This window comes from Ciona intestinalis, chromosome 7 (assembly GCF_000224145.3).
Source record: "Ciona intestinalis chromosome 7, KH, whole genome shotgun sequence".
NCBI classification, from domain to species: Eukaryota; Metazoa; Chordata; class Ascidiacea; order Phlebobranchia; family Cionidae; genus Ciona; species Ciona intestinalis.
Genome location: NC_020172.2, coordinates 1,945,962 through 1,967,066, shown reverse-complemented (window position 1 = coordinate 1,967,066; position 21,105 = coordinate 1,945,962). Strand labels below are relative to the sequence as shown.

The following is a 21,105-nucleotide window of genomic DNA, read 5'->3' as shown; positions in this document are numbered from 1 at the left end:
TATACAAAGCATAATTATTAAAAGTAATGAATTGTATATATATTGGTCGCACGCAGTTAGTAGTCCGTGCACCGTAGGCTTCACGTATGGGGCTTTGGCACCATATTAAATTTAATGGGGTTCTGCGTGTTTGTTTTTGTCAACCACCAACCGAGATAAAAGAAAGTAATACCTTTACAATCATTTTTTGGATCCCCTATTCGGCTATAAATGTTATAGGTTTTTAAGTGCTCACCTTTGATGAAATCTGTAACTTGTTGCTCCAACAGAAATATGTAAAGCTTACAGTACAATAATTAATCAATATAACATACGTTCTGAAACAAATTCATATATAACAGGTCGCTAATTAAATTGGTTGGTTTCTATGGTAATGAATAATTCAAATCAATCGCCCAATGTTATTTTTAAAATAAACATGTTTTGTGTTTGTCCCAAACTCAACAATTATATTTTGTCATCGCCAATACTGTTTCGTCATAACAAGGGTTAACACTGGTAAACTTTCACCTAGCCTTAAGGACGATGAACTTCACCACTAATACCCTCGTGACTCCAAGGAGCATAATGTACACAGCGTGTCGCATGACTTGTCATGTGTTTAAATTTACACTAAGGAGATAAACTGTATGATAAAATAAAACTAACACTGTTGAGAAACGACCTGGGTAGTCGCATATTGGGCACGTGGTAAAACAAATGATTATCCATCATTACAATAATATTTAGCAGAGTCCGTATCTGATATTTAGTAAGGGGCAAGATCGCGCACGAATCAAGACTTCTCACCTTTTAATGTAGTTTTATGAATAAAAAAAATATTAATGTAACCGTAATAGTATGCTGTCCTATATTCCCATGCCTCCACAAAATTATAAATTCATTGAACTTTCTTTGTTTGCTACCAAATAGAACGAGAAAATAGAATGAAAAGTTGTCCGATCTACCCCCACCGTACGGTATACATTCATAGATAAACGGCCTGGAATTGATATAGAAAACTTATTCTACTGCAAGTATTGCGACGTATTCTTGTTTTTCATAAAAGCGAACGAACATACAGTTCTTCTTTGGAACATACAAATCTAAAGCCAACATAAACATGAGTGGACCGTAATTTTTAAACGTCACATAAACTGTGATAATTTTATTCCTATTCACTCAATTCATGTATAAACAAGACTAAAACCAATATGTTTTTAATCAGTTAATGACCACCATTTTTACCAGTTTATGTACAACTGATGTTACAACTAAAAAAGGTGTCGATGTACATAAATGTTATGTTAATATTTAAGCATTGATCACTTTTCTGTGTGGGCAGATATACGTTATGCACTTTAAAATTATAACGCTATAGCTATGGATTATCGCTGCACGCTGGAGTGGCGATAATAAAATTAAAAAAATAGAAGTTCGTCTGTCCGTTGACTACGTTGTTATCACCGTCCTTAACAGAACACTATTTTTGATAGTTGTCTTATCGGGGAAGTTCCGTTAAAAAACTAAAAATTCCCCTAAATACTGCCCTTTTAACAAGTTGCAAATCCAATGAATGAGCCAACGTGCAACGGAGGATATTGTACGGTAAAAATTTAGCTACATCTTCGCCAAAATGGGTCTGTTAACGGATACTAGACACTGTTTGCATAGTCACGAATATTGCTGTCATATATGCTTAAAAAGTATTTCTTTTCTGGTGTGCTAACTTTCCACTGCTGTGACGTCATTGCAAATATCTTGTTTCTGCTTCTGTATTTCAATTTATGTTGGTTTTCTTACAAAACGAATCGCACTTTATCTACTCTGCATTATCAATATATGTATATCACCATGTTTAATGTCCTTGAAAATACACTCTTTCTGTTCCTTGTGATTTTAACTTCTCAATATGACCAGTGGTGTTTTGGTTGTTTAATAGTTAACTCATTCGTTTCCAGATTCTGCTTATCATGCACCTTTTTTTATATGACCATTTCGTACATTTTTTGCTGTGGATCATCGTATGCTAAACTGAGACAAAATTTACCCCCCGAAGTAAATTCCCCGCATTTGGAGGGTAAATGAGCTACCAGTCAAAATCCACATCAGTTTGCGGTGTAAGAGAAAACTGTACCAATTGTAGTACTTTACAAGTCATTGAACAACTCGTAGCCAAAAAGCTAACACATACGTCGCATTAAATATAACTAATGTAATTAGTGGTTTTCACTTTTTAATACGTCAGCCGTATATATTACATTTACATATTGGGGGGAAATCTGATAAACATCTTTGTTAAAAGGGTAGAACATACAAAAAAAGTTTAAGAACCACTGCTGTAGATAAACAATTCCTATTACATTGCGAATCATTTGCATTGCGAATCACAAAACGAAAGTATGATTTTCTGAATAATTTTAGCATTACCATGGGCGGGTTTAAAAACTATTCGACAAAACATAAATATTGAGCGGGAGATCGACTTACTTTTGTCGATTTTGGCCTCTTTAAAACTCTTGGCTAGTTCATGGTTTATGATGACACGGTTCTTGACAAATTTCCAACACTTTTTAAATATTTATCAGAGATTAGAAACTTAAAAGAAGTTTCATGTTATAGATCCTCAAACCGCTTCCAAAGTATGCCAATCTTTTCCAAATATTACTACTTGGGTGGACAGCATTAGCCAGTGTTTTATTTGTAAATGTAAGCCACGGCTCATTTAGAATCTCAGTTTTTGACAATCTTTGAAAGGTGTGGTTTTTCTTTTTTTGTTAGCATATTGCATGTATCTTTTCAGGGTTTCAACTTTTTTCAAAATGTTTAAACCTATATACTCTTTAAATTACCCCTGGGTACAAGTTATTAAATAAAAGCAAACGTTTTAGCAACGTTTTAACAACAAGTTGTATTTATGGTATTCTGCAACTTGTAGTTAACGTACCGAAATTAACAGCCAGTGCCAGTTCCTTTTCCACATAAATGTTATATATACATATTATTTTATAAATGTATTTTTGTTCTAATTAACTATTCTTCCTGTTTTTTTTTCATATTCATATCTCCGTTTTTATCACAAAAGTTAAACTAATGTTCATAGACAAAATTAAACAAAATGTTTTAGTATATTTTATGATTGAACTGGCAAACTACAAAATTTCAGCAGTTTGAATATGATTCCGCGAGTGTTTAAAATGAGCATATTGTTCATGCTTTTCAGCGTTAAAAAGTGTTGTATTCTTAATGCCCAACAACAGTAACCGCCTTTGCCGCGCAGTTTGTTGGGCCGTGAGAGTACGGTCGAAACAATAATGGAATATTTTTAGGGTTTGTCCATCGTCTATAACCTAAAGTACCTACAACGTAAGATTTATAAAATAAAGTTCCATCCTACCCCAACCTACTATATTTTGTTTCCGGATGTTTATAAGCATCCGCATTAATGCCTACGTTACATCAACCGCCAAAACAACAACACAAAAATCTCCCAGTTAATATGCGTATATTCACGATATCTTCCGGACTATTGCGTACAAAAACTGTATCCTTTCACATACAGACTTGCATTGTTTAAACAGGTGGTGCTGACTCAGTCTCACTATGGTTGGTTTTATCAAATTTATCTAGATAGCAAATTTATCATGTTACCGCCTTGTGCTGGTTACGACCTGTTTAACTTTAAGAACTATATTAACAAAGCAGCTTTACACATCCACAACAAAACCACAGTACAAACAAACCACAGCAAGCGTGTAATAAAGTATTGTGCTGTAATTATTGTAGTAGACCATTTATGAGACCTTTGCTTTCTTGTTATAATTTCTGTGCTCAACGTGGCATATTTATTTCTAGTAGTATATAGTACACAATGGAGAAAGATAGGACACTTACGCACATATTGGTTTTTGGGTAATACCAAGAAATAGTACTATAATTCCTTTATTAATTAACAACAAGTCAAAAAAAACATAATAAAACACACGAGAAGTTATTTAGCGATTCGCACAACAAGTCAAATTTTAAAAATTCAAAAAAACACAGGATAATATGGGACAGTTTAAAATCATTGCTAATTTTGATTAATTTGTATTTATTATTAGTAATACACGTAAATAACACGAAATAATACTGTACGCTTTGAAAATCAAGTTTAAACATTCTTTTCCTTGCCCTACTGCTGTAGGTTTTAACATGTTACCTACGCATTATAATACTGTACAATTGGTATTGTTTAAACGATGATGGACATTGTTCGAACATCAGTTGATAAATATTGTATCCTACAAATGTATATGAACTTGTAATAACAGAAAAGTGATAATAAATATTGATAAAGTTTACATTTTTGCTACAAATTGGGTATTACTACAATGTTTTTCGTACAAGGTACTTCACATAAATTATCTCCAAGTGCAAATGACTGAATTTTGAATATATTTTTAAAATGTTACCTTTTTATTAAATCAGTACCTTATAGTTGAATACCCCTGAAGTATAAATTATTAAATTAAAAGCAAACCTTTAAAAGTTTGGCAATAAAAACATACAAAACTACAATGTGGGGGAAGATGGGACACTAAACTGAAGTATATTTACATTACGGTATTCTGCAACTTGAAGTTAACCTACAGAGTTTAACCGGCTGTGTTTGCTTCTTTGCCATGTAAACTTTATATATAGTAGGCTGGGGGAAGATGCATTCAATGAATTATAAAACCGTATCCTCACGACTTCCACAGACCGTTGTTAATTCCTTAAATCACGATCAGGATATTTGGATATTATGTATTAAAGGTGTCCCATCTTCCCCCACCCTACTATACATCATTTTAAACCGATATTTTTTGTTGTTTTTATCTCAAATTAAAATCATATTGACCCCGCCGATTTTCTTCATACTTATATCTCAGTGTTTTTACAAAATTAGTTTTACGAGACAAAATCAAACTGTACGAAATATTCAAGGTTGTTTTATGAAGCTATGAAACTAGCTTAATCGTTCACACTCGCAATCTACACAATTTCATCGGCTTTAGTATTATTTTTGCGAAATTCAAAATTAGCACCTTACTATTTCGCAGTTTTTTACCTGTTTAAAATCTACTGTTTCTAATTTAGCCATTTTTTCATATTTTAAAACAGTATATAGCTTTAAAGCGCGTTTTAAAAAGTCGTGATATTACTGTCAAATAATTCTGTAACATTATTTTCCTGATTACCATTAAATGGGGGTCCGTAAAAAGGAAATTAAAAAAAGTCTTGTCTGACAAAGTGTTTCATCTTCCCCCATCCTACTGTATACATGCAGATTTTTAATTGCTATTTTTTGAAACGTATGAAAATGTTATTTCTTAGATAATGTCTGGTTAATTTTTTTCCGGAGACGGTAACCTTTGTAACAAAACGTAATACGCACGTAAAATTCTCCTTGCATGATTACAGTGCGCACACCAGATAATACGCACGTGATTATTTACACCAGGTCGCATGACCAGTTCTTATGACCTCGCAGGTCGTTTTCTTTCTAGGAGCACCGTGTACATAGTAGGTCGTAATCATTTATTTAAACACACACAATGAAATGCATTATAAAAGAAAAGGAAACTGTTGAGAAACAGTCTCATTTGTCGCAGATGGCCGCATTATATATTAAGGAGAGAAAATTGTGAATTTTAATTGCGGAGTTTTTTTTTATAAATTATGAGTTCGATTATAACAGAACGGTATATATATGTTAAAATCGCTTATTATACCAACTTTAACAATATTTTAAAAACAGTAAATTTTTAAATACAGTAATATTGCCAACTAACTTTATTTTTTTTTAGTAAGTTACTTCCAAGGTCGCTTTAAGACCATGATGCTTTATTTGTACATATTTGCGATAAGCATTCTATTTTTTAACTACGTTGGTGCCGATGTAACGCCCACAGAAAGTTTTCCGCATAATGTTATATTGGACAGCACGAATGAAAGGGTAACGTTATATTGGAAAAATAATGACACCCACATGACATTTGAGGTATAAGAATATTAAACTATGCACAGCGCTATACTTGCTATGGTCACTGAATAGTATTTTATGTTTCTTTTTGTTTTCATTCTATACCCATTCGCATTCTACCTATTTGAAAGTAATGTTTTCTAATAAACCTTTTATCTCATGTATTTAATAAAACGATGGAGTGTATGGGGAGGAAGTATAAGCAGGAGTTTTGTATGTGTTTGTTAATATATTTTATCCGTATATCTTAACGAAACAATGTAAGAAGTGCATTTCGAAATCTGGTAGAGTGAGAAAGGATGGGAAACTTTTTCATTCTATTTTCTCTTCCCGTTTAGTAGGAAACAAAACACATGTAAACAGTAAAGAATTATAAAACCGTATCCTTACGATTCCCATATACCGTTGTAAATTGTTTTTAATTCACAGTCAAAATATTCAGATATTAAGTGCTAAAAGTTTTCCATCTTTCTCCACTCTATCATACTATTTTTATTAAGATATAAATATAAAATATATTTATAATTTTATTTATATATTTCAGATGCATGGTCAAACAACTGGCTGGGTTGGAATAGGGTTATCCCCTAATGGAGGAATGATTGATGCAGACATTTATATTGGTTGGGTTAAAGACGGAAACGCTTACATAACGGTATTGTGCACCATGCGCTAAACTGGGCACCGTATTAAATAATGCAAACAACCTGTTTACTGAGTAATCAACTAACCACCTATGTTTGCCACAAACAATACCGTGGCAATTCATTTCCTAATATGTACAATGTACAATGGTCTTTAATAGCTTATGTCCAACAGTCGACACAGATATGTGCCATCTTGAAAGAACTTAAACAAACAGAATGCAGAGAATCTTATGTTTTCCAACCATTACGTATACGTTTTGAACAAACTTATTGGTCTAACCAATACCTAGGCTTAAACGCAGGTTTTATGATGACGGAACATAATTTTTATTCATAGGGTTACATACGACAACGGTTGTATAGTAGGGTTCCATTTTGTTGGTAAACACTTTTTTGTTACAGAAATAATAAACCGTAGCCCCGCGACTCTAAAACAGTGTTGTCACCTGTTAAAAAAACGCTCGGGAAATATGGGATTTAGGTGCAAACAGTTACCCATCTAACCACATAGTACTTTATATATATATGACGTGAACAAGCCAGAACGTTTCCTAAATAATATAGGATCGACATGGACAAGATTCCAATGCGTACCCACCAAAGGATCCGGAACAAAATGTGGATTTGCTCCTTGGTTATGAATGCGATGGTTGGACTGTTATTAAATTTGTTCGCCAGATACCTGCGTGTGAAGCTGATTACGATCGGCCAATAACAGTGAGTTGTTATTGCCTAACTATGAGAATAAAACACAATTACAAACACCTTTTAGCAAATACTTTTCTTAGTTTAACGAAAGATTTCAAATATTTTTTAAATATATTTATTTAAATTAAAATACAGTATATGGAACTATACGGTTCAACATGTACACGAAATCCGTATTTAAGATAATTTGTAGACTCATGTCCTACTATTTTAGAGTGACACAATAAAAATGATTTGGGCTTTGGAGCCAAAGATCCAGCTGGTGATGATGTTGTTGTCTCTGACGATTATCATCAGACCAGTAGAGGTAAGAACTATATTATACGTAGTAGGGTGGGAAAGATGGGACATCTGTTCAATGTATGTTTACGTCCCATTTGATGGTAAACAAAAAACGTTCAAAAAGTTTCTCACGACTTCCGCAGACCGTTGTCATTTTTTAAAAACACACCTAGGGTATTTGAATATTATGTACTAAATCTGTCCCGTCTTCTCCTGATATTTTTTGGACATATCTGGACATGTAACGGTCGATACCGTTACAATAACTTAAAGGTAATACAATATGAAGGATTATATGATTTAACATTTATCTTTAATCCATGACACAACCATATGATTTAGTTCATTGGTGCACCTTATTGTTATATAGTTATATTCTTTGCAAAAAAAACGGATATTTAATGGCAAGGATGTATTTTTACAGGGGGACGAAGTGTCATGTTGTTTGACATTCCAAATTTCAGCGAATCGATGTTTCCCGAAGGAGAAGAAGAAACGCATCACAGCTTTGATCTGATTAACGAAGAATTCCATTTGCCTGCAGTAAAATCCTACTACAATTGTCGAGTTATGGCGCTTCCACAAACTGGAGAAAAGTTACATTTGGTCAAGGTGGGTGACGATAACCTTGAGCCAACGAGTTTAGCCATACTGTACTGTTTAGGGTTTTCCCCCAAACATATTAGGTTTGATTTAAAAATCTACGGTAGATTGTCTCGCTTCTTTATTTTTCATGTTTGCTTTAAGTACATTCTGTTTTATTCCAGTCAGAGCCAATAATACAACCTGGTCATGAATTGTTTTTGCATCATATTCTACTTTACGAATGTGCTGGCGACTACGCGGTACCGGTGAGTTTCATGAAACGAATATTGTAAGCCAACTTTAGCATTTTGTATTACAAGAGAGTTTAGCCTTAATGAAAGGACACATACTGTCATTAGTTTATTTTAACTAACACTTTTACTGCGACGAACGTCAAAAAATAATTAAAAACAAACAAAAAGTAATCAACAAAACGGTTTCTTTACGCCCTTTGAGCCATGTAGAAATAAACAAATTGCTTTAATAAAGCTATTACCAACAAAGTTTTTGGAATAATTAATTTTTTTTATTGTATTACCAACATGTTAAGAAAAACCTTTATTTATCCGCACAGAAACTGCCCGATTACTTGAGTTGCAACATTACCCTATGTAATTAACCATAGACATAGACGATACTAAAGAGATTAACCAGAGACCAGGGGCGTATCCAGGAATTTAAAAAAGGGGGGGTCCGCAAGTTTTTGTTTAGAAAATGGTCGCGTATAAACGTAACGCTTTATAAAAACATATCCTGACTAACATAAATAAAAACGCGCACACTGGCGCAAATAGACCTGCTCCAAGGGGGTCATTGCTCCAAGGGAAGGGGGTAATTTAAAAAAAAAATTGTGCTTAAACCCCCACCTTTCTACTGTAGCGGTTGATGTGGGAAAGCAGTAGATTTTATCTTTAATTTGATGCTACAACAAAATATATTAAAGTCTTGAGACTGAATGTCTACAACTTACGTCCCTCTAATAACCGGTTTTCCGTGTACAACATTCTGGCATTCGTGTTAATTTACGTCTTCTTTGTGTAGGCTCAAACAGAGACAATTAAAGTATCGTCAAAGTGCAGTTAAAACACTCCCGATTCCTTTAATGTCTATCTTTGTATAATTACTGACGCTGCACACTCTACGGGGCAAACTCACTGGGCGTTTTATTATCTTTTTGCCGTGTGTGTTTCTATTATAAAAAGGGTGCCCAAATACTGGACACCACGTTTTCGTCATGGCATTGTCGTGAACGCTCTCCGCGATTACTCTTTCGTGTGTTGTTCTCCGCCACCGTTGTCTTGTCAAATAAAGAAGTCAATGATCTGTTGAGTTGGGTGCTAGTCATTTCGATCGCCTAGATGAGGTTCAGGATCGAGTACGCATAGAGAGCTACAGCTACCATTTATGACCACCCCCCACACTACTGTAAAACCCCCCGTTTTACAAACCTATTTAAATAACCACGTACGTAATTTGTAGCCTTTAATTGCGAAATCCTAAGTGGAAACACTGGCCACTTAGTAACTCGCAGGTGCTGCTGTTCCTGACTTTCCAAGAGTAAATTCCTAACAAACGAATTTCTTCTCTTAGGTTTCGTTACAAACTCTAATGTGAAACCCGCGTTTTCAACTACGCATATTCGGATTCGCTTACATATATAAAAATGTATCGAACAACGCCGAATTAATCGAATCCTGATTCGGCCCATCCCTAGTTTTTTTACATGTGATTGAGCACCTTATACTAACCCCGGTTAAAAATATTCACACCAAAAATAGTGTAACTTTAGATTAAAGACCTCAAATAAATTTTATAAAATATAACGTAAAATTGGTTTTAAACTACAATGATATGACTGCTTTACCCTTTTTTAAGAGGAGGGGTTCTTATTTTACAAAAAAAAAAAAAAAAAAAAAAAAAAAAATATTATTTAAAGGGGGGGGGGTCCGGACCCCCGTGACCCCCCCTTGTATACGCCCCTGCCAGAGACTAATGCATTTTATGTTTGTATAAAAGCTACTATGCTTAACATGTTTTATTTGTTAGCCAACTGAACATGTCAACTCGAATGATCAATGTTATACTGCCAATATGCCTCCAGGATCAGAAAGCTGTCAGAAAGTCATCCTTGCTTGGGCTATTGGAGGCGGGGTAAAAAATCAAAGTTTACAATATTGTCGGTCATAATTCCTTTTAATGTTTAAGTACATAGACAATTTTCAATTATGATAACTTTTAGTAAACTATAGATCATTGAAAAACTGATTTGTATCCACTACAGGCTTTTTACTTTCCTAAGCACACTGGTTTGGTGTTTGGTGTGGAGGGAGCGCCACGTTATGTTGTAATGGAAACTCATTATGACAATCCAAACGCAATGGCAGGTATAAAAATACATACCAGAATTTAAACCTTTTCGTTTTTATTTCTCTGTATATACCTGTGTTTGTATACAGGGGTTGTTGATTCATCTGGACTTCGCATCACATACACCTCGCGACTACGGCAGTTTGACACTGGCATATTAGAATTGGGACATACTGTTTCTGGGATACAACATATTATTCCTCCACAAGCACAATCATTCCTAAGCTATGGTACTTGTACAGAAAACTGTATGAGCTCGGTATGAAAATTGATTTATCATATGTCATAGTTTTACCATGGCTTGTTTTACCCAATTCACTTCGATTAAAAAAATTTCTGTGCTTAGCTGTTTACAACAGTTTTACCTTAATGACATAAATGGTATATACTTCAGAGTATGGATGATGCTGGTGTCACTGAGCTCAATATTTATGGTGTAATGCAACATAGTCACTTGCTTGGCACTGGTATGAAGACAAGATACTTTAGGTATATTAGTGTGGTAGCTGTACATTAAATTTGTCCGGCGCCGTGGTATAGTGGTTAGCGCGCCTGCTTGTAACTCAGAGGTAATGGGTTCAAGGCTCGATGCTGCTACCATTGTGGGCGTATGTGTCCTTGGGCAAGACACTTAACGGCAATTGCTCCAACCCAGTGGTTACTAATGGGTTGTATAAATTATCAGAAATACATAAAAAAGAGAAAAAATCCAAAAAAAATAATTACCTACAAAGTAACATGGCACGAGGTGTTAAACCCGTGTGATAACGACTGTCGTTTTCCGGCCACGCGAGGATAAAGTAAGTTCACATTCATTCATTCATTCATTCATAACATAGATTACCTTATAAGTTGTAGATGCATTTTACATAATAGCATTGGTTATGTAATGTCTTGCATTTGCAGTATATGTGAAAAATAAATTAATATGATATGAATCTAAACAATTTGAAACTGATAAATCCTACATTATTGGATAATGAGACAAATCTGACCTAAACCTCAGTTATTATGTCGAGCTATGGAACTTTATGTAAATGAAATGGATTAAATTAGCTGATGATAATGAGTGAATTTAAAACACCCTTGATAATGTTTTTAAATTTAATTTGAATTCATTTAGGGGTGGAGTTGAATTGCCTCCACTAAGCGAGGACAAATCTTATGATTTTAATTATCAAGAAACACGAATACTGCAGGAGGAAAGAGTGTTTAAAAAGGGTGATGCAATGCAAGTAGTATGCAACTATAAAAGCATGGATGAAACAGAACTGACCTATGTAAGTATAAATTTGTGATTGTTATACTAGAACATAAATGAAAATAAAATTTTATTTTTTTCTATTGTATTAATACTTTTTAAATGATGCTGAACACAATCTTTTTTGTTTTGTTTTAGGGTGGCCTGGATACTACAAAAGAAATGTGCATGTCTTTTATTTACTACTATCCAGCAATGCAGCTATCCTTTTGCCAAACAGCTGCTGAATACAATACCCTGTTAAACTATTTTGGAATATCAGAAGTCAGGTGCTTAAATTTATTATTTTATTATCATGGGCAAGAACAGTCGTTAAAAAACAAGTTTTCTGTTCGTACTTCTTGTGACAACTCCATATTACCACTTAAGTAACTTTGTCGCTGATTCTTTTTTATATAGTTTTTGTAATCTATATGGCTGAAAATTTAGACGATTCATAAAGTTCAGTTGGAGAACTTGTCGATTAGTGTTTTGTCCAAGGACACACTTGCCCAAATCGGTAGTAACATGGTGCCTTGGACCTGTAAACTCTAATCGCTAACCGCTTTGTCACAGCAGTCAGCCTTGGTAAAATTCTTTAAAATTATGTTGTTTTTTTATAATATACCCAATCTAAAACTTTGCTATTACTAGTTGCTCAAAGTATCAATTACACATTTTGCTTAGTATTTGTGGATGGATATGTTTTGAGTTGATCAAACTAAACACAACCTTTAAGTACTTTTAAAACAGTCCAAGAGTTTTATGTGTAGAAAAGTGCCACCTTAGTGTTAAGTAAAATCCTTGTTTTAAGTTAATGCATCTTGTAGTTTCATTGGAGAAAACCAGGGAATTTACTCAGATCTTACGAATCTTGCAATTGTTAAACCTGAGGAACTGTCAAACTTAACAGTTGCAGATTATATAAATTCTGTAAGTTTATTTATGCTTAAATTGTAGCGCAGTAAAATTCGGTGATTTGTTAACACAAATTACAAACATTTAAATTTTATTTTGTTAAATTTAAAGCATTAAATTTCATTTTTTTTTAAGTTATTCAAATACATGAACTATCAAACAAAATATGTTTAGCTCGACTGGAATCAGGAATTGGCAGAAAATTTTAGTGTTGCTGCAAATAAAATGCTTCTGATACAAAATTGCCTGGGTCCCAACGGTGTACCATCTAATGTAAGTTTCATGTTTTAACATTATAATAAATATTAAATGTTATATAGGTTGAATGTGTTACAGTTGTTCATGGTTGCATGAGTTACAGTTTGGATTTTTTGATTTCGTTATATGAATGTAACATACTTTATCCTCACGTGGTGGGAAAACGACAGTTGTTATAACATGGGTGTTCTGTTTGATACACCTTGTGCCAACTTACAAGTTACCATGTATGTTACTTTGTGGGTGATAATTATTTTTTTCCTTTTTTTTATGGCGGTTAGTTTGGACAACCCATTAGTGACCACTGGGTTAGTGCGATTGCCGTTAAGTATCTTGCCCAGAACACATATGCCCACAATGGTAGCAGCGACGAACTATTACCTCTGGGTTACAGGCAGGTGCTCAAACCAGTATACCACAGGCCGAATGATATTTTCATAGGGTGGACAGGAAAGTTCTAATATTGGTCTTATAATTTTTTTCAGTCCAAATTTTATTTGTATCCTCATAAAATTGATGAGCCATACATACAACCTGTGGAGAATTGCTCAGAACCATCAGTGGGAACCACAGTGGATGAAGTTTTTGATGGATGTCAAGTTGATCCTGCCACAACATTACAACCAACTACAGTACAAACGAAACTTCCACCAGTAATTGACCCAGAACCTACAGAGCCCTTTCCACACAACATTGTACTTGATACAGATGGACTGTTAAAATTGTATTGGAACTACAACGACACCCATATTACCTTTGAGGTTAGAAGTACCAAAGTATAAATCTAATCTTTAACCTGTTAAATAATGCTTGAAGTAACTCTGTGTTTCTATACATAAAATATAATATTTTTTTATATTTCAGATGCATGGTCAAACAACTGGCTGGGTTGGAATAGGGTTATCCCCTAATGGAGGAATGATCGACGCAGACATTTATATTGGTTGGGTTAAAGAGGGCACAGCTTATATAACGGTAACTATTTGTTCTTATCCTTAAATGCAATGCTGTAGAATCCAGTTAAAACAAGACATGTAAAATCTTCTTTTACATTAAGGTTACCTCTATTCATTATTTTAAGTAATTTTGTTCTTTTTATCGGACTTATTTGCACATAACTTATATAGTTTTGGGGGATATTTTTGTTTTATGTATGGCTGACTATTCGACAACTCATTTGTGATCAACTGCCCGTAAGTGTGCTACGACGACAGATCATAAATGTGTTGTAATAAGTACCATTGTTTAATTTTGCTGTATACACCATAGGATCGACATGGACAGGATTCCAATACGTACCCACCAAAGGATCCAGAACAAAATGTGGAATTCCTTGCTGGTTATGAATGCGATGGTTGGACTGTTATTAAATTTGTTCGCCAGCTACCTGCGTGTGAAGCTGATTACGATCGGCCAATAACAGTGAGTTGTTATTGAATCATGATCCCATGTATTTGCAGAGTAACATGCCTATTACATTTTCTGTAAAAAATAATGGGCGCACCTCCGAAAATGATAAAAACAATCAAAATTTTAATTTTTTTCACACAAACTATGTTATAATGTGAATTTACAATACCAGTATAGAACGACATGTTTGATTCTTGTAGAATTTTCACTATGCTATATTTTCTATTTTAGGGGGACACAATAAAAATGATTTGGGCTTTTGGAGCCAATGATCCAGCTGGTGATGATGTTGTTGGTCCTGACGATTATCATCAGACGAATAGAGGTAAACGAGATATAAGTCATAAAATTTATGAAAATTTAATATATAGCTCATGCCTTTGGTAAAGATTTTTCCTCATAAACTAGTTCTTTTTTGTAGTTTTATTTTTTTTCTTTGGATCAATTCTATTTAAAGCTGACTCTTACAATATGAGTCATTTTTTGAAACCTAAATGTTTTTAAACTAAATGGTTTATTACATTGTACTGTTTTTACTGTGTAACCGTCACACTTTTAACGAACAAGTTTTTTAGTTGTTTTATCCATAAACCTGTTGTAGCAGGTGTCATTATACTGTTCCAGTCTTTTCACTTTTCTCTAATATTCTGTCTTTCGATGGCGTAATTGAAGATATCAAAATCTTATTTATTTATTCAAGTTTACTTGCACAACTATTATTTAATGAAAAAATTTCAGGAACCAAAAGCGTGATTCTCATTGATATTCCAACTGGAGATGATACCTTATTTCCTGAAGGTGAAGCTCACCACACATTGGATCTAATGGTTGATAATCTACACTTACCCACTGTCGCTACATACTACAATTGCCATTTGTTTGAAATACCAACTGATAAGAAATATCACTTGGTCATGGTGGGTTAATTTGTTACTATTAGTATTTATAAAGTATTTATTGCATGATGTTTACCGCTACTAACAAAACAATTATCCAGTCGACCACAGACGTTTCTCTGTAACTCCAATCGAGAAATGATGTATATGAAGCCACCATAGTTAGTCCCAAATAGGATAGTAAAGGATACCCATTTTATAACTTTGAGAGATATGATGAATATACTTTGGATACTTAACATTTTTCATTATCTAGATATAAACTCTTTAATAAAGTTATAATTGTTTAATTACAGGCAGAACCAATATTACATCCCGGCAATGAACAACATCTTCACCACCTGACTGTTTATTTCTGTTCTGGTCTGGGTGTAAGTTGTTTTTAACCAACTTAATTCAAACCATTGATAAATTGTACTCTACCGTTATTCAATCCAGGCTACAGAACATTTGGGTGTAAACAAGGAATGCTACTCTGCCAACATGCCAGATGATTATGCAACTTGTAGTCAAGTAGTAGTAGGCTGGGCAATTGGAGGAGGTGTAAGTTCAAACCATATCAACCTAATTTGTTTATGTTTTAGTATATCTTCATTGTTCTTGTATAGTGAGTTGTGTATGGTATTCCTAACTGGTTATTGCCAAACACTGCAGTACATACAAAACAATCATTTATTATAAATTCAATTGTATGTTGGTAAGAAACATCATTTAAAGATTTACCACGCATGGAATTTCTGCTACAGAACTTATTATACTTTCATATTAACTTTTCAATTTTTTCAGCCTGTGATATTTCCTAAGCACACCGGACTTGTGTTTGGCGATGGAAGTTCTGCCAAATATGTTATGCTGGAAATACATTATGACAATCCGACTGTTAAACCAGGTACACATTTTTGTTATTACCTTCTGTTTTTTATAAGAATGCTCAACAGTGCACTGCAAACAAACACTACATATAAAGTCCTATCTTCTATCTTTTTAAATTTATAACAGTATATATTTTTCTTAAAACAATTTTTTATTAGAAATAACACCTGTTTTATTGTTTCTTGCTATTTAAGATATTATTGATTCCTCTGGGTTACGACTAACATACACTCCGGACTTGAGGCACTATGACTCTGGTACTCTGCTTGTTGCTCAATTAACATCTGGTAGAAGACACATCTTACCACCACATGCCAATTCATTTTTGACAACTGCTACTTGCACTTCACCCTGCTTAACTGCTGTAAGTATGTAGTGCTGCAGGGCCACCTTATGCCCTAATTCTAGGACTTCTACCGTTGAACATGGCTGAGCATAGGCAACATAGAAAATATTGTACAATGCTAGCATTTTATACTTTTCCATGTGTTGAAAAAGATATGCAATTGTATGCGTACACTCTCTTTTAGCCCACAGCTGTTTGATTGTACCCTTATAAATATAACTAAAACTTTATTTTTAGGGGATGAATACAACTGGTACTAACAAGCTAAATGTGTTTGGAATCATGTTGCATGGTCATTTAGCTGCCCAAGGTATTGAACTGAAGCATTTGAGGTAAACATTGATGTTTTGTATAATTACTTATTTTGTGAGCATAAATTCTTCTTTTGCACCCGTTATGTTTCAATTGTAATTTTCAGAGACAATGTGGAACTTCCACCACTTGCAAAGGACGCTTCATATGATTTTAACTACCAGGAAACTCGAATGTTTTCAACAGAAAAAAATATCAATGCTGGAGACGACTTACAAGTGATTTGTAACTATCAAACCAGAGACAAATCCAAAATCACTCTGGTAATGCTAACATTAGTAACTTATAAAATACCCATTTTTTTGCTGCCACATTTATACACATTATTTTTTAATTCTGTATGTTCACAATTTTATGTTGGTAAATGCACAGGGAGGGCTAACCACCACTCAGGAGATGTGTGAAGCATTCATTTATTACTATCCGAAGATTACAACATCTTACTGTTTGACTTCTCCTCTCATGACTAGTGTGTTGGAATATTTTGGAATCGAGGAAACTGAGTAAGTTTGGTTCAGTTGGTAAATGTAACTAAATTAGATTACTACGATGGTTGATTGTACCCTTTTTTGACACTTAACCAAAAAATTTACAACGAATTGCTGTAGTGACCAGCGGTCTTGTAACCAAGAATGGCCTAAATTAAAAATAATGAGATATCCATCACATTTTTGTGTGCCTTATTTCTGTATAATAACTTGTGACATACCAACCAGCTATTTATATTTTAAAGCAATTTGTATTTTGTTCTAGTTATGGCAATTACTCCTCATATGAAACAGTTTATGACGAAAGAATTGTTCGCCCAGAATCACTTGCAGGAGTTGTATTGGGAGATTACATTGATTCGGTATGTCAAATCTAAATCAATGTTAAGTCATAACATAGAGACATACCTCATTATATAAAAACATCGGAAAAAAAGCAGATTGTTTTTCAAAAGTATGAAGAACTTATCTATGTACCACTTGGAATGCTTTATTTTTGTCTTTATCGATATATAGATTTTAACTTGTACAAACCATATACATCAACAAATAACTTGCATGTTCACAAAACTATGATTTCTAAATTTGTTTTATCACAGTTGAATTGGGATGAAGCCAAAATCAAGGATTTTGAGCAAGCAACACATGACATGCAACACTACCAATACTGTACAAAAACGGATAATGGTTTTTACCCCATTGAAGATGTTAGTATATTATCTTTACCTTTTCTTTAATTTGTTTTTAAAAGAATGTTGAGAAGCTTGAATAATGCAAAAAGGCATCACACATCGTTTAGTGTGATTGTACATGCCACATTTAGTTTTAAATCTTAGGTGAAAGTGAACTTACTTGATATTGCTGGACAAGCCAGTGGTTAAAAGTTACATGTGTGGATATTGTTTTAGTAAAACAAGGTCTAACATGCATGTGACTCAAGATAGAGCGTGCTTAGAAACGCAGTGGTCTTTACTAGGTTCCGATTTTGCAACAAGAAGCCCAAATTGACGTTCCTTATGAGGAACCTGTTCAAAGATGCAGCGATCCCCGCACTGGGGTGACGTCTGGTGATGCATTGGACATCTGTCTTGTAGATACGACTACAGTGATAATGGAAACAACCACTCTAGAAATGGCTGTGGAGACAACTACAGATTCAGCAGCTTCACTAGAGAGTTCTATCTTATCCATAGTTGCACTTCTAATTATGATTTTTGCATTTCAATAATTCGACTGCACAAGAAAATCTGCATTTCTTTGGATCTTACTCGACTGAACTCTTTAACTTGAACTAATTGTTGTTGTTGGCAGATGCAAGAACATTTTATTGCCAAGTAAAAAAAAAAACTATTGAAAACCTAATTTACAACTGTATATTTTATTGAATATCTGTTAAGGTGTATGATGCAGAATTAGACGTTAAATGTTACGAATGTTAGAACCCAAACGCAATATAGATAGCACTGAAGTGTTTATCAGAATATATATCGTACAATAGAGATTTCGCAGATAGCTCACTAGCCACCACCCTTTACCTTTATACAGGTGAGGTCTCGCGGGTTACTCTAGGCTAAAGCCCTTGAACATCCGTATTTATAGCGGGCCAAATAACGTGGAAGTTAAAGGACAACTGCGAAGTCAAATTTTATAATTGGTGTGCAGATAGTCTTTACTGAGCTAAATCTACCATTCTATTTTTTTCCGTTCAAAACGATACGCTTTCCAGATATCGTCACTTACATTTTCACTGGTGACGTCACTACCACTGGTGCTTCTAAATTGTGCGCGGCCTATCTCTTTAAAGGAAAAATGGCGTGCTAACGATTTTCTTTTGGCGGTATCTCGGAAATGGCTAATGATTTTTTTACAAAGTCGTTAAATAATTTTAAAAGTCAACGTATTCATCTTACTATATAGTAGCTGGGTGAGAAAAGGTGAAACACCCTTTCATTCTATTTCCTCGTCCCATTTGATAGTAAACAAATGAACATCCAAATAATTATAAAACCGCATCCCACGACTTCTCTAAACCGTTGTTAATTCTTTGCAATACGATTAGGATATTTGGATGTAATGTACTAAAGGTGTACTGTCTTGTCCCGCCCTAGACTACTATAGTTTTGCTAGACGCAATAAAAAGGTGTGCCTATTTTTGTTTATTCAGTCTAAATCTGCCGCAATATCTTCTCGAACCGTATCCAAATCTTTTAACATTCGCTCTTTTTTCTTTTCGTCTAGTTCTTTTTGTTTGTCTATACATGCCATTGCGAACATTTTAAATTCTTTGTAGTCAAGTTCTTCGTCTCCGGAAACGTCAAACTCGAAGAAAATGTCTTGCACCTGAAACCGATCAAACAAAATGTAAACCTACCTTAACAAATAATTTAGTTGTACAACTTTATAGATACCGAATGATCTTTAAGGTTGAACAGAAAACCATATTGACCAAATTCATCTGCGGATATTGTCCCACCCCCATCTTCGTCCATTATTTCAAACACAAGTTTAGAGTGGCGAAATATGAATTGCTTTTCTACGCGATCTTTCAATGCAATGAGAATGCAGACCAGTAAGTAAAATTCCTGTACATTGAAAAACGTTTAAAAATTTTAACAACTAGTGTTCGGGTTATTTAAGTATTAACTTCGGGTTATGTATCACTTGTGTTTGTTTTTCTAATTAACTAAATACTGTAACGATTCTTTACCTGGAAGCGTATGTACCCTGTGGCTTGTTGGTCAAGCATGTCTAGAACCAGGAAGATTTGTCTTTTGTCCAGATTCGTTACATGGCGTAGAAATTGATAAAATTGAATGTCATTCAGTTTTCCTTTCTTGTGGACGTCAAGAAAATTAAAATATTCCAAGACAAGCCTTGTGTTTTTGACAGTAAGTAGACTAAACGACCGATCCAGGTGCAAGTACTCGAGCAGGTTTGATTTGACTTTCATGTCTCCTGTTGCAGCTGCTAAACCAATGTCTGTAAATGACAGATACAATTTGCTGTGGTATGTTGCTCGGCAATATAAAGGCAATTGTGAAGTAATAGTTCACCACATTTTCCTGATTGGGTAAGGAAATCGTCGTAAGGATGAGGATTGCAACGATATATAAGATATTTATGATTGGTGATTCAGGCGCGCCCTTTCGATCACGTGGCGTGGCCACACTTCGCCGGTGTGCTGGAAATGAGGTCTCGGCAATTCTTTTAACAAATTAATCTGAAATTTGTTATAAATAAAAACTAAAAGTCCTCTGAAGAATGTGTATAAGGCACACTCAGTGTAGTACAAAAAGCACAAGAAAAAGCCCTTAGTGGATTAGATATACAAAATACCGTTAACTTGTATATGTTTTATAGATTTTAGCTATTCAAGAGATTGAAACATAATCTGAAATGGGTATTGATAAAAAAGTCATCAAGGAAGGAAATGGTAAGTTGCGGCTATGAATTTAATAAACAAATTGTTTGGGCCTATATTGAACATTTTTTGTGCACATGATATTTGATATTTTTTCACAATATTTTGTAGCGTCGATTTCTGAAAGTTTTTTTGCAAGAATTTGCGCGTATATCCAATGTTGCTTTTATAATATAGTATGCGCTTTTTTAACACTGGCAATCCCACCACTTTCCTGCAAAACGGGTTACCGTCATTTGGTGTCCTTCCCTTAATTAAATGTAAGTGTATAATAACTGCATGTCATGAAACTACAATAAGGCGAACTATTGTCATACAGCGGTGCATAATCCTACACTTGCAAATTGGTCAATGTTCTATTGTGTGAT

At 34.2% G+C, this 21,105-nt stretch overlaps 2 protein-coding genes across 3 annotated transcripts; one reads left to right on the top strand and one right to left on the bottom strand.

Annotated features, from left to right (window-relative positions):
- The first annotated feature begins 5,817 nt into the window (after positions 1 to 5,817).
- On the top strand, positions 5,818 to 18,680 carry LOC100184678 (DBH-like monooxygenase protein 1). Of its 2 annotated transcripts, XM_002124017.4 has the most exons (29): positions 5,818 to 6,004; positions 6,531 to 6,641; positions 7,198 to 7,350; positions 7,556 to 7,648; positions 8,048 to 8,235; positions 8,391 to 8,474; positions 10,255 to 10,359; positions 10,490 to 10,592; positions 10,665 to 10,834; positions 10,970 to 11,064; positions 11,699 to 11,855; positions 11,975 to 12,105; positions 12,646 to 12,748; positions 12,908 to 13,006; positions 13,477 to 13,752; positions 13,856 to 13,966; positions 14,261 to 14,413; positions 14,633 to 14,726; positions 15,140 to 15,318; positions 15,594 to 15,668; positions 15,736 to 15,840; positions 16,084 to 16,186; positions 16,365 to 16,534; positions 16,754 to 16,848; positions 16,935 to 17,091; positions 17,201 to 17,331; positions 17,582 to 17,678; positions 17,916 to 18,023; positions 18,293 to 18,680. In XM_002124017.4, exons 5-29 carry the CDS (start codon positions 8,062 to 8,064, stop codon positions 18,542 to 18,544), a joined length of 3,327 nt encoding a protein of 1,108 aa, XP_002124053.1. In that variant the 5' UTR covers positions 5,818 to 6,004; positions 6,531 to 6,641; positions 7,198 to 7,350; positions 7,556 to 7,648; positions 8,048 to 8,061; the 3' UTR covers positions 18,545 to 18,680. The 2 variants fall into 2 exon arrangements, with proteins under 2 accessions (XP_002124053.1, XP_026690880.1); XM_026835079.1 differs by lacking the exons at positions 5,818 to 6,004; positions 6,531 to 6,641 and having other exon boundaries at positions 7,034 to 7,350.
- A 796-nt stretch (positions 18,681 to 19,476) lies between these two features.
- Positions 19,477 to 20,767, bottom strand: LOC100185500 (EF-hand calcium-binding domain-containing protein 9-like). Its single transcript, XM_002119986.4, has 3 exons — positions 20,024 to 20,767; positions 19,725 to 19,898; positions 19,477 to 19,656 (listed from the first exon to the last, which is right to left on the bottom strand). Exons 1-3 carry the CDS (start codon positions 20,264 to 20,266, stop codon positions 19,477 to 19,479), a joined length of 597 nt encoding a protein of 198 aa, XP_002120022.1. The 5' UTR covers positions 20,267 to 20,767.
- Between the last annotated feature and the right edge of the window lie 338 nt (positions 20,768 to 21,105).

Bases quoted from the DNA above. Each gene is read 5' to 3' on its own strand.
- LOC100184678 (XM_002124017.4), top strand. From the start codon at position 8,062: ATGTTGTTTGACATTCCAAATTTCAGCGAATCGATGTTTCCCGAAGGA. The intron at 13,753-13,855 runs GTTAGAAGTACC...TTTATATTTCAG, and splicing joins ACACCCATATTACCTTTGAG to ATGCATGGTCAAACAACTGG. The intron at 17,679-17,915 runs GTATGTCAAATC...GTTTTATCACAG, and splicing joins TGGGAGATTACATTGATTCG to TTGAATTGGGATGAAGCCAA.
- LOC100185500 (XM_002119986.4), bottom strand. From the start codon at position 20,266: ATGAAAGTCAAATCAAACCTGCTCGAGTACTTGCACCTGGATCGGTCG. The intron at 19,899-20,023 runs GTAAAGAATCGT...TTCAATGTACAG, and splicing joins CAGGGTACATACGCTTCCAG to GAATTTTACTTACTGGTCTG. The intron at 19,657-19,724 runs GTATCTATAAAG...GATCGGTTTCAG, and splicing joins TCAACCTTAAAGATCATTCG to GTGCAAGACATTTTCTTCGA.